This window comes from Bombina bombina, chromosome 7, assembly GCF_027579735.1.
Source record: "Bombina bombina isolate aBomBom1 chromosome 7, aBomBom1.pri, whole genome shotgun sequence".
Lineage (NCBI taxonomy): Eukaryota > Metazoa > Chordata > Amphibia > Anura > Bombinatoridae > Bombina > Bombina bombina.
This window is the reverse complement of record NC_069505.1, coordinates 600,269,788-600,282,998: the sequence shown is the minus strand read 5'-3', so window position 1 is coordinate 600,282,998 and position 13,211 is coordinate 600,269,788. Positions and strand designations below refer to the sequence as shown.

Below are 13,211 nucleotides of genomic sequence, written 5' to 3'. Positions count from 1 at the left end.
TGACTTGGCAGTCATAGGATCTCTTTGGGTTAGTACTGCTCCAGCCCCTATCTTGGAGGCATCAACATCTAAAGTAAACTGCAGGTCAGGATCAGGATGGCGGCGCACAGGAGCAGAACAGAAAGCCTTTTTCAGACAAGAGAAGGCATTAATGGCTTCAGGAGGCCAATGTTTACAGTCTTTGTTCCGTTTGGTCAGTTCAGTGAGAGGAGCGACTGTTTGTGAAAAGTTCTTTATAAACTTGCGGTAATAATTGGAGAACCCCAAGAATCTCTGTAATTCCTTTAATGAAGTAGGTTGAGCCCATTCTAGAACTGCGGTGAGTTTAGCAGTATCCATGGCAAAACCTTCTTTGGAGATGACATAAGCAAGGAATTGGATCTGAACTTGATCAAACTCACATTTCTCTTGTAAGGTGTATCCAGTCCACGGATCATCCATTACTTGTGGGATATTCTCCTCCCCAACAGGGAGCTGCAAGAGGATCACCCACAGCAGAGCTGTCTATATAGCTCCTCCCCCAACTGCCACTCCCCAGTCATTCTCTTGCAGCTCTCGACATGGGTAGTTGCTAGAGAGATGTGGTGCATTAATGTAGTTTATCTTCAATCAAAAGTTTTATTTTCAAATGGTACCGGAGTTGTACTATTTTAGCCTCAGGCAGAAAGTTGAAGAAGAGTCTGCCTGAGGTTTTTGATGATCTTAGCAGTTTGTAACTAAGATCCACTGCTGTTCTCACACATAACTGAAGAGATGAGTAACTTCAGCTGGGGGAATAGCGTGCAGGGCTACCTGCTCTGAGGTATGTGCAGTTAAAAAAAATTCTAGAGAGAGGATAAGCTAGAAAATGCTGACAGTACCTGATTTATTTAAGGTAAGCCTGATTACAGTGATTTAATACGACTGGTATCATGCTTGCTGTAAAGGGTAATATTTTTGTTATTTACTCTCATTACTGAATATATATAACGTTTGCTTGATGTATATAAACGTTTATTACAAATGGTGATGAAACTTTATTCTGGGGCCCAGTTTTTCCACATGGCTGACTAGATTTTGCCTAGGGATAGTTTTTTATGGCCCTCTCATTGTGAGTACAGGTTGGGAGGGGCCTAATTTCAGGCCTAAATCGTGCAGTAGTTTTTGCAGCTTGAGACTTCCAGCTTCCCTGAAGGAGTCCCCTGAACATATAGGACCTCTCTAAAGGGTTTTTGTGCCTTCCAAAGTCGTCGTATGGGCAGGTAGGGCCACAGTAGAGCTGTGGCAGTTGGTTGTGACGTTTATATCGTTTTTTTGATCCGGTTTTGAAACTAAGGGGTTAATCATCCATTTGCAAGTGGGTGCAATGCTATTTAAGTCTATTATACACACTGTAAAAATTTCGTAAAATTTACTGCTTTTTTCACTGTTTTGCAGTTTCTGTGATTGTTTTTTTTCTCTTAAAGGCACAGTACTGTTTTTATTTTTTGCTTGTTCACAGTTATTAAAGTGTTTTACAAGCTTGCTGGTCTCATTACTAGTCTGTTTAAACATGTCTGACATAGAGGAAACTCATTGTTCATTATGTTTAGAAGCCATTGTGGAACCCCCTCTTAGAATGTGTACCAAATGCACTGATTTTACTATAAGCTATAAAGATCATATTCTGGCTTTAAAAGATTTATCACCAGAGGAAACTGACAAGTTATGCCGACAAACTCTCCCCACGTGTCAGAACCTATGACTCCCGCTCAAGGGACGCCCGCTCTAGAGGCGCCAAGTACATCTAGCGCGCCCATAGCGTTTACCTTACAAGACATGGCGGCAGTTATGGATCATACCCTTACAGCGGTATTGTCCAAACTACCAGGGTTACAAGGAAAGCGAGACAGCTCTGGGACTAGGAAAAATACAGAGCACTCTGACGCTTTAGTAGCTATGTCTGATATTCCCTCACAATATGCAGAAGCTGAGGAAGGAGAGCTTCTATCTGTGGGTGATTTTTCTGACTCAGGGAAGATAATTCAACCTGATTCTGATATGTCTACATTTAAATTTAAGCTTGAACACCTCCGCGTGTTGCTCAGGGAGGTTTTAGCTGCTCTGAATGACTGTGACACCATTATGGTCCCAGAGAAATTGTGTAGATTGGATAAATACTATGCAGTGCCTGTTTACACTGATGTTTTTCCAATACCTAAGAGGTTTTCAGAAATTATTACTAAGGAATGGGATAGACCAGGTGTACCGTTCTCTCCCCCTCCTGTTTTTAAAAAGATGTTTCCCATAGATGCCGCTACACGGGACTTATGGCAAACGGTCCCTAAGGTGGAGGGAGCAGTCTCTACCCTAGCGAAGCGTACAACTATCCCAGTTGAGGACAGTTGTGCTTTCCTAGATCCAATGGATAAAAAGTTAGTGGGTTACCTTAAGAAAATGTTTATTCAACAGGGTTTTATTCTCCAGCCTCTTGCATGCATTGCCCCTGTCACTGCTGCTGCGGACTTCTGGTTTGAGTCTCTGGAAGAGGCTCTACAGGTAAAAACCCCATTGGATGATATACTTGACAAGCTTAAAGCTCTTAAGCTAGCCAATTCATTTGTTTCTGACGCCGTTGTTCATTTAACCAAACTAATGGCTAAGAACTCAGGTTTTGCTATTCAAGCGCGTAGGGCGTTATGGCTTAAATCCTGGTCAGCTGACGTTACTTCAAAGTCTAAGCTTCTCAATATTCCCTTCAAGGGACAGACCCTATTCGGGCCCGGACTGAAGGAGATCATTTCTGATATTACTGGAGGAAAAGGTCACGCCCTTCCTCAGGATAGGTCCAACAAATTAAGGACCAAACAGACTAATTTTCGTGCCTTTCGAAACTTCAAGACTGGCGCAGCATCAACTTCCTCTAATACTAAACAAGAGGGAAATTTTGCCCAGTCCAAGCCGGTCTGGAGACCTAACCAGGCTTGGAACAAAGGAAGGCAGGCCAAAAAGCCTGCTGCTGCCTCTAAGACAGCATGAAGGATTAGCCCCCGATCCGGTAACGGATCTAGTAGGGGGCAGACTTTCTCTCTTCGCCCAGGCTTGGTCCAGGATCCCTGGGTGTTGGAAATTGTGTCCCAGGGGTATCTTCTGGACTTCAAAGCTTCTTCCCCAAAAGGAAGATTTCACCTCTCACAATTATCTGCAAACCAGATAAAGAGAGAGGCATTCTTACATTGTGTTCAAGACCTCCTAGTTATGGGAGTGATCCACCCAGTTCCAAGGGAGGAACAGGGGCAAGGATTCTATTCAAATCTGTTTGTGGTTCCCAAGAAAGAGGGAACCTTCAGACCAATCTTAGATCTCAAGAGCCTAAACAAATTTCTCAGGGTCCCATCCTTCAAAATGGAGACTATTCGAACCATCCTACCTATGATCCAGAAGGGTCAATATATGACTACCGTGGACTTAAAGGATGCTTATCTCCACATTCCGATACACAGAGATCATCATCGGTTTCTCAGGTTCGCCTTTCTAGACAGGCATTACCAGTTTGTAGCTCTTCCCTTCGGGTTAGCTACGGCACCAAGAATCTTTACAAAGGTTCTGGGGTCACTTCTGGCGGTCCTAAGGCCGCGGGGTATAGCAGTAGCCCCTTACCTAGACGACATTCTGATACAGGCGTCGAATTTTCAAATTGCCAAGTCACATACGGACATTGTTCTGGCATTTCTGAGGTCTCATGGGTGGAAAGTGAATGAAGAAAAGAGTTCTCTGTCACCTCTCACAAGAGTTTCCTTCCTGGGAACTCTGATAGATTCTGTAGAAATTAAGATTTACCTGACAGAGGCCAGGTTGTCAAAACTTCTAAATTCCTGCCGTGTTCTTTATTCTACTTCTCGCCCTTCAGTGGCTCAGTGTATGGAAGTAATCGGCTTAATGGTAGCGGCAATGGACATAGTGCCATTTGCCCGCCTACATCTCAGACCGCTGCAACTCTGCATGCTCGGTCAGTGGAATGGAGATTACACAGATTTGTCCCCTCTACTAAATCTGGATCAAGAGACCAGGGATTCTCTTCTCTGGTGGCTATCTCGGGTCCATCTGTCCAAAGGTATGACCTTCCGCAGGACAGATTGGGCTGGGGTGCAGTCTGGAACTCCCTGAAGGCTCAGGGATCGTGGACTCAGGAGGAGGCACTCCTTCCGACAAACATTCTGGAACTAAGAGCGATATTCAATGCTCTTCAGGCTTGGCCTCAGCTAGCTGCGGTCAGGTTCATCAGATTTCAGTCGGACAACATCACGACTGTAGCTTACATCAACCATCAAGGGGGAACAAGGAGTTCCCTAGCAATGTTGGAGGTTTCAAAGATAATTCTATGGGCAGAGATTCACTCTTGCCATCTATCAGCTATCCATATCCCAGGAGTAGAGAACTGGGAGGCGGATTTTCTAAGTCGACAAACTTTTCATCCGGGGGAGTGGGAGCTCCATCCGGAGGTGTTGGCACAGTTGATTCAACTTTGGGGCAAACCAGAACTGGATCTCATGGCGTCTCGTCAGAACGCCAAGCTTCCTTGTTACGGATCCAGGTCCAGGGATCCCAAGGCAGCACTGATAGATGCTCTAGCAGCGCCTTGGTCCTTCAACCTGGCTTATGTGTTTCCACCGTTTCCTCTGCTCCATCGTCTGATTGCCAAGATCAAGCAGAAGAGAGCTTCGGTGATTTTGATAGCACCTGCGTGGCCACGCAGGACTTGGTATGCAGATCTGGTGGACATGTCATCCTTTCCACCATGGACTCTGCCGCTGAGACAAGACCTTCTACTTCAGGGTCCTTTCAACCATCCAAATCTGATTTCTCTGCGTCTGACTGCTTGGAGATTGAACGCTTGATTTTGTCAAAGCGTGGTTTCTCCGAGTCGGTCATTGATACCTTTATACAGGCGCGAAAGCCTGTCACCAGGAAAATCTATCATAAGATATGGTGTAAATATCTTCATTGGTGTGAATCCAAGGGTTACTCATGGAGTAAAGTCAGGATTCCTAGGATATTATCCTTTCTCCAAGAAGGATTGGAGAAGGGCTTATCAGCTAGTTCCTTAAAGGGACAGATTTCTGCTCTGTCTATCCTTTTGCACAAACGTCTGGCTGAGGTTCCAGATGTTCAGGCGTTTTGTCAGGCTCTGGTTAGAATCAAGCCTGTGTTTAAACCTGTTGCTCCACCATGGAGTTTAAATTTAGTTCTTAAAGTTCTTCAAGGGGTTCCGTTTGAACCTTTGCATTCCATAGATATTAAGCTCTTATCTTGGAAAGTTCTGTTTTTTAGTAGCTATCTCCTCAGCTCGAAGAGTTTCGGAGTTATCTGCTTTACAGTGTGATTCCCCTTATCTCATTTTCCATGCAGATAAGGTAGTGTTACGTACCAAACCTGGTTTTCTACCTAAGGTGGTATCTAATAAGAATATCAATCAGGAGATTGTTGTTCCGTCACTGTGTCCTAATCCTTCTTCGAAGAAGGAACGTCTATTACACAATCTTGACGTGGTTCGTGCTTTAAAGTTTTATTTACAAGCTACTAAAGATTTTCGTCAAACATCTGCATTGTTTGTTATCTACTCTGGACAGAGGAGAGGCCAAAAGGCTTCGGCAACTTCTCTCTCTTTTTGGCTAAGAAGTATAATCCGCTTAGCTTATGAGACTGCTGGCCAGCAGCCTCCTGAAAGAATTACGGCTCATTCTACTAGCGGTAGCTTCCACATGGGCTTTTAAGAATGAGGCTTCTGTTGAACAGATTTGTAAGGCGGCGACTTGGTCTTCGCTTCATACTTTTTCTAAATTCTACAAATTTGATACTTTTGCTTCTTCGGAGGCTATTTTTGGGAGAAAGGTCTTACAGGCAGTGGTGCCTTCCGTTTAAGCACCTGCCTTGTCCCTCCCTTCATCCGTGTCCTATAGCTTTGGTATTGGTATCCCACAAGTAATGGATGATCCGTGGACTGGATACACCTTACAAGAGAAAACCTAATTTATGCTTACCTGATAAAAAATTTTCTCTTGTGGTGTATCCAGTCCACGGCCCGCCCTGTCATTTCAAGGCAGGTGTTTTTTATTTTTAAACTACAGTCACCACTGCACCCTATAGTTTCTCCTTTCTCTTGCTTGTCTTCGGTCGAATGACTGGGGAGTGGCAGTTGGGGGAGGAGCTATATAGACAGCTCTGCTGTGGGTGATCCTCTTGCAGCTCCCTGTTGGGGAGGAGAATATCCCACAAGTAATGGATGATCCGTGGACTGGATACACCACAAGATAAATAAATTTATCAGGTAAGCATAAATTATGTTTTTTCTAGCTTGGCTACCAAAGAATTGTCTCTGAGACGTAGAAAAAATTGTCTCACGTGTTTGTGATGCTCCTCTAAAGTGGAAGAGAAAACAAGGATGTCATCCAGATTGACGATGACAGTTCGGTTGAGGTCACGGAAGACATCGTTGACAAATGCCTGGAAGACTGCAGGGGCGTTACACAGCCCAAAGGGCATTACAAGGTATTCGTAGTGCCCGGATCTTGTGTTGGAAGTGGTCTTCCATTCGTGGCCTGGAAAGATACGAATCAGATTGTATGCCCCACGTAAGTCCAACTTGGTGAAAAAGCAAGCATCCTGGAGTGAGTCATACAGTTCGGTGATCAATGGAATGGGATAGTGATTCTTGATAGTTATGTTGTTCAAGGCCCGGTAGTCGATGCAGGGTCTGATCCCACCATCCTTCTTACTGACAAAAAAGAAGCCTGCCCCAGCAGGAGAGGATGAAGGGCGAATCAATCCTTTATCTAGGTTTTCTTGGATGTACTCCTCCATGGATTTGGTTTCAGCTTTGGAGAGTGGATAAGTCCTCCCTTTAGGAAGTGGGGCTCCGGGAAAGAGGTCGATCTTGCAGTCATAAGGACGATGGGGTGGTAGCACGTCGGCTGCTTTTTTCTCAAATACATCTGCAAAGTCTGCATATATTGACGTAAGGATTGGAGGAGTCTGTATACTGGCTATGGGGATGCGGAGCAGAGGAGTGACTTTGGCAAGGCAGAAGTGGAAACAGGAGGTACCCCAGGAGGCCAGTTGTCCCTCAGCCCAGTCGAAATGTGGATTGTGTACCCGAAGCCAAGGATGACAGGCTGTGCTGGAGAATGAATGACCTTGAATTGCAGCTGTTCGGTATGAAGGACTCCCACGGTCAGGGTTAGGGGTACTGACTCCAAATGGATCAACCCTGAACCAAGGGGGTGCCATCCAGAGTAGTTATTTTGAGACAATGTCTTTTTCCCCTAAGCATTGGATTTTCCCGGCCGAATGTCACAGTCCTTTAGTTGGTGGGTATTGGACCCACAATAAAAGCATAGTCTCAATCTCCTTCTTCTCTGTCTTTCAGACTCCTGAAGGTTTGAAGTAGGAGAGATCCATGGGTTCCTCCACTGAGGTAACTGGAGCTGCTGAGGAGGTAGAGGTTACTGCCGAAACTGGATGAAGAACCCTCCTTGTTTTGTCTCTCTCAGCTTGTCTCTCCTGAAAGCGAGAGTCCAGACTGATACAAAACATTATAAAGTCATCCAAAGAAGAAGAAATATCATGATAAGCGAGTTCATCTTTGATGCATTCATGCAGACCCCTCCTAAAGGCTGCCTTGAGAGCATTGCCATCCCAAGTGGTTTCAAGTGCCAATGTGCGAAATTCGATGGCGAACTGTGCCACAGTTCTATTGCCCTGGCGGAAGTCTAGGTGAGAATATTCTGCAGCAGAGGTACGGCCAGAAGTCCCAAACACAGAAGATAATGCAGAAATGAAATCATCAGCATCCTGCAGGAGTGGAGCATTCTGTTCCAAGAGGGGAGAGACCCAGGCTAGGGCCTTGTCTTTCAGGAAGGAAATGATAAAGGTGACCCTTGACTGTTGAGACTGAAAGGTGTGAGGATCATTGCGGAAGTGCAACCTGCATTGGTTGAGAAAACCCCTGCAATCAGTAGTACCCTTGTACTTGTCAGTCAAAGGTTTTCGTGGGTATACTTCCAGAAGCAGAGGAAGAAGTCGCAGTACTAGGAGTAGGGACTGGAGGTGAAACGGGAGCGTTATTCCTCGCTGTAACTATTAAGGAGAGTTGAGCAGTAATAGTCTCTAGCTTGGAATTCATAGTCTGCAACTGTGTGGTATGGGTTCCCAACATCTGCCCCTGAAGATAAACCTCATCTGGCTCCATGGCCCAAGTATAATGTAATGCTCGTGGGATACTCCTCTATCAGACCGAACTTGGCCAGTAGTCTTGTTATCCCGGCGTCGATACGGAAAGATAGGGAATATCCCAGAGCAGAGAAAGTTAGTAAGATGAGGAGAGCGGCACTCGCAATAGGCAGGACAGTCCCCAGCGGCAATGGCAGAGCAGTCCAAGGCAAACCACTAGAAAGGACAGACAGGATTTGGCAACAGTAAAGCAGTCCAAGGACAAACCACTACAATGGTCAGGCAGGCAGGGTTTGACAACGGTAAAGAAGTCCAAGGGCACACCACTAGAATGGTCAGGCAGGGTTCGGCAACAAAGAGGCAATCCAGAACAACGGGTTAATAAGCAGAGTAGTCAGACAGGCAGGGTTCAGCAGCAGTATATCAATCCAGCAATTCAGGGGTATAACAGGCAGAGTAGTCAGACAGGCAGGGTTCAAACACATTTAAGGCAATACTGAAGTAACTATCAATCACACCCAGGAGCACACAAAGTAACAACTATACTTGGGCAGTGATAGATCGTACTAGGATTACTTACATGGGTGGAGGATTTGTGCCTTAGCGTGTAACCGGCATCAGAGAGTAGAGGAGCGTGCAGCGATGATGTCATCACCGCACGCATCCAGAGCCGACACAACCCTAGGCAATGAGCAAGGAAGGAGAAGCCACGCCCCTAGCAACGGCTAGAGCGGCTCGTCGTGATAGGGTGTATCTAAGAAATCTTATTGTGATATGTAAACACATAAAGGCCAAATACAATACATGAGGGTGTGTATGACAAAAATATTGATGCTATTAGCAAATTCTAACCACTAGGAGTGTTCATGTGTGATTAGTATATATACTGTATGTACTCATATATGGGTACATATTACATTGCCTTGACCATTATAAAACAATTTGTGTGGTGCAATATTAGTAAAATGGTGATGATAGGGGACGGGTATATGTTACCATCAGAGGGTATATGTGTCAATCACAATGGCTCAACATATAAACCAATTATGTGAAAAATTAGTCATATTGATGACCTATACTAAACTAGTGTGGTTATTATACAGTATATACACGTGATTACTCTAATAGCTGTAATTAAAAATTAATTAAGACTAAAAAAGTCTATAATAATAAAGAAGACCAATTTGCACATATCAAGGCTCATTTCTAAATTATATATGCAGGGGGATAACAATTAAATAGATCTAAGTATAAAAATTAAATAAAATATACACAACTAAACTCCAGTTTACAAAAAATATATATATAATAAACTAATAATAATATTAACAGAAATATCCTATATCAGTTGAAAGCAGCTGAATCTATTACTTCATTTAGACCTGTAGGAAAAAGGGACTGAAACTTGTAAATCCAAAAGGTTTCCCTTTGTCTTAGTTTGGTGTACCTATTGTATTAATGGGAGGGTAAAATATGTTCAATGGGGGTAATATGATAACTACACGGTTCACCAAAGTGTGTCTGAAAGTGATGTCTAGGCACACTGTGGAGAAGTGACTTCTATTTAATATTTTGTAAATGTTCACTCCATCTGGTGCGGACTTTACGCGTAGTGCGGCCTAAGTACTGAAGACCACACTTACAGGATAATACATATATTACGAAGAATGTATTACAGGTGATTTGGCCCCTAATCTTAAACACTTCTCCTGTAGTGTTGGCAGTTACAGTCGTTGACTTGTGTTTGATGTATTTGCACATTGAACATCTAGGATGTTCACATCTGTAAGTGCCTGAAGAAAGATTCTTCAGTTTCGACTTTCTTACCCCAGATTTTTTAGACATTACTATCTTGCTGGGGGCAAGCTTTTGCTTAGGGTAGGGGCTCTCCTAAAAGTCATAAGAGGTTGAGGATCTAAGATTTGTTTAAAGGGACAGTCAACACCAGAATTTTTGTTGTTTTAAAAGATAATCCCTTAATTACCAATTCCCCAGTTTTTCATAACCAACACAGTTATGATACACGTTTTACCTCTGTAATTACCTTGTATTTAAGCCTCAGCAGACTACCCCCTTATTTCAGTTCTTTTGACAGACTTGCATTTTAGCCATTCAGAGCTGCCTCCATGGTAAATTCACGTACATGAGCTCAATGTATCTATATGAAACGCATGAACTAATGCCCTCTAGTGGTGAAAAACTATCAAAATGCATTTAGATTAGAGGCGGCCTTCAAGGTCTAAGAAATTAGCATATGAAACTCCTAGGTTTAGCTTTCAACTAAGAATACCAAGAGTACAAAGCAAAATTTGTGATAAAAGTAAATTGGAAAGTTGTTTAAAATTACATACCCTATTTGAAACTTGAAAGTTTTTTTTGGACTTGACTGTCCCTTTAAGCACAGGGTCCTTCTGGAGAATACGCCAATGTTTTTGCAATGATTTTTTAATAGCTCTGTGATTTGAATTATATTGGGTAATGAAGCGTGGTTGTGAGGTACTGTTTTCAATTTCATTACTTGACAAAGTACCTTTGGATTTACCTTTGAGCATATTAATTCTATCTAGATCTCTGGCTCTTTCTTGACTGTTTTTAATAAGAGAGGGAGGATATCTATCCTTTATCCAAAAATCTTTCAACTAGAACTGGGGATTGTTTATCATATTGTCAGGGTACAGGTAAATATATATATATATATATATATATATGTGTGTGTGTCAATAGGACAGGGAAATGTGTTTATGTATGAAACCATATTTTTATCAGATATTACTGAAATAGGGTTGAAATTCTGATGTCAGGATTTGATTCACAAAACCCCCACAAGTTTGAATAAACATTTCAGGACTAAATTGCAGACAGGATGTCACCAGAGACTAAGGACAAAACCATTTGCTCCTTAATTGAAAAAGGGACTGATAATTAGCACAGGTTTGTTGAGTGACTCATGCTGTGTGGCTGCTAACACTGGAATATACATAGTGTGGATATTGCGTCTGGGTTGGGATAACATACAGTAAAGGCACATGGCTTACATTGTGATTTCAAAACAACTGTATTTAGATTTCAAATAAAATATACTTCTAGGAAAATATATATTTTAATGGATATGAGACTGTCTATTTATGTGATATTAAATATAAACACATGAATATATATATATATGGAAAGTAAAAGATTGAATTAAATTTGTAATAATCCCATATTTGAATTACACACACATATATATATATATATATATAACACATGCTTTCCTGTTTTCCAGATGGAGCTAAAAAATGATAAATACAAGATACTGCATAGAAGTGAATGTGTGTGAGTGTGTATGTATATGTATGTATGTATGTATGTGTATATATATATATTTCTTTCATGTAATTAGCAAGAGTCCATGAGCTAGTGACGTATGGGATATACATTCCTACCAGGAGGGGCAAAGTTTCCCAAACCTCAAAATGCCTATAAATACACCCCTCACCACACCCACAAATCAGTTTTACAAACTTTGCCTCCTATGGAGGTGGTGAAGTAAGTTTGTGCTAGATTCTACGTTGATATGCGCTCCGCAGCAAGTTGGAGCCCGGTTTTCCTCTCAGCGTGCAGTGAATGTCAGAGGGATGTGAGGAGAGTATTGCCTATTTGAATGCAGTGATCTCCTTCTACGGGGTCTATTTCATAGGTTCTCTGTTATCGGTCGTAGAGATTCATCTCTTACCTCCCTTTTCAGATCGACGATATACTCTTATATATACCATTACCTCTACTGATTCTCGTTTCAGTACTGGTTTGGCTTTCTACAAACATGTAGATGAGTGTCCTGGGGTAAGTATATCTTTTTTTCTGTGACACTCTAAGCTATGGTTGGGCACTTTGTTTATAAAGTTCTAAATATATGTATTTAAACATTTATTTGCCTTGACTCAGAATGTTCAACATTCCTTATTTTTCAGACAGTCAGTTTCATATTTGGGATAATGCATTTCAAATTGATAATTTTTTTCTTACCTTCAAAAAATTTGACTCTTTTTCCCTGTGGGCTGTTAGGCTCGCGGGGGCTGAAAATGCTTCATTTTATCGCGTCATTCTTGACGCAGACTTTTTTGGCGCAAAAAAAAAAAAAAAAAAAAAAAACCTTTTTCGTTTCCGGCGTCAAACGTGTCGCCGGAAGTTGCGTCATTTTTTGACGTTATTTTGCGTCAAAGATGTCGGCGTTCCGGATGTTGCGTCATTTTTGGCGCCAAAAGCATTTAGGCGCCAAAAATGTGGGCGTCTTTTTTGGCGCCAAAAAATATGGGCGTCACTTTTGTCTCCACATTATTTCAGTCTCATTTTTCATTGCTTCTGGTTGCTAGAAGCTTGTTCTTTGGCATTTTTTCCCATTCCTGAAACTGTCATTTAAGGAATTTGATCAATTTTGCTTTATATGTTGTTTTTTCTCTTACATATTGCAAGATGTCTCACGTTGCATCTGAGTCAGAAGATACTACAGGAAAATCGCTGTCTAGTGCTGGATCTACCAAAGCTAAGTGTATCTGCTGTAAACTTTTGGTAGCTATTATATATATATATATATATATATATATTGAAAGCATAAAATATCTTAACCTCTGTGTTTTTAAGAATATGAATAGATATTTGTGGACCTGGAAAGAAATAATTAATGACACTTATTTTTATTTCAGATCTACTCAGACAAGATTAATATATCCAGGAAGAAATGCACAGAAATGTAAAACATGCTGTATTTGTGTAAATGCATGTATAACAGATATTAAATGCCACTAATTTCAAAATAATTAGCAGTATTAAATTGCTTTAATATGATATAATGTTAAGGGCATACTGTGTTTCATGTCAAATTGATCATAATAAATAATGTGATATAATACAGTACATATACACATAGAACTTACTAATGTAAGAAAATTATGGTATTTGTTACACATTTTAAAGAAATATTTTCTTTCACTGTCTAAAAAATGTTGGATAGTTAAATATATTGCTGTGTTGTATGTCTACTGCCC

General features: G+C 41.7%; 1 protein-coding gene across 1 annotated transcript in view; it reads left to right on the top strand.

Annotated features, from left to right (window-relative positions):
* LOC128667207 (zinc finger protein 517) overlaps window positions 1-12,945 on the top strand; it is a 64,491-nt gene extending 51,546 nt beyond the window's left edge. The window contains exon 5 of the mRNA XM_053722143.1: window positions 12,870-12,945. Coding sequence (XP_053578118.1) covers window positions 12,870-12,889 — 20 coding nt within the window. The 3' untranslated portion in view covers window positions 12,890-12,945. The remainder of the gene's footprint in view (window positions 1-12,869) is intronic.
* The last annotated feature ends 266 nt before the right edge of the window (window positions 12,946-13,211 follow it).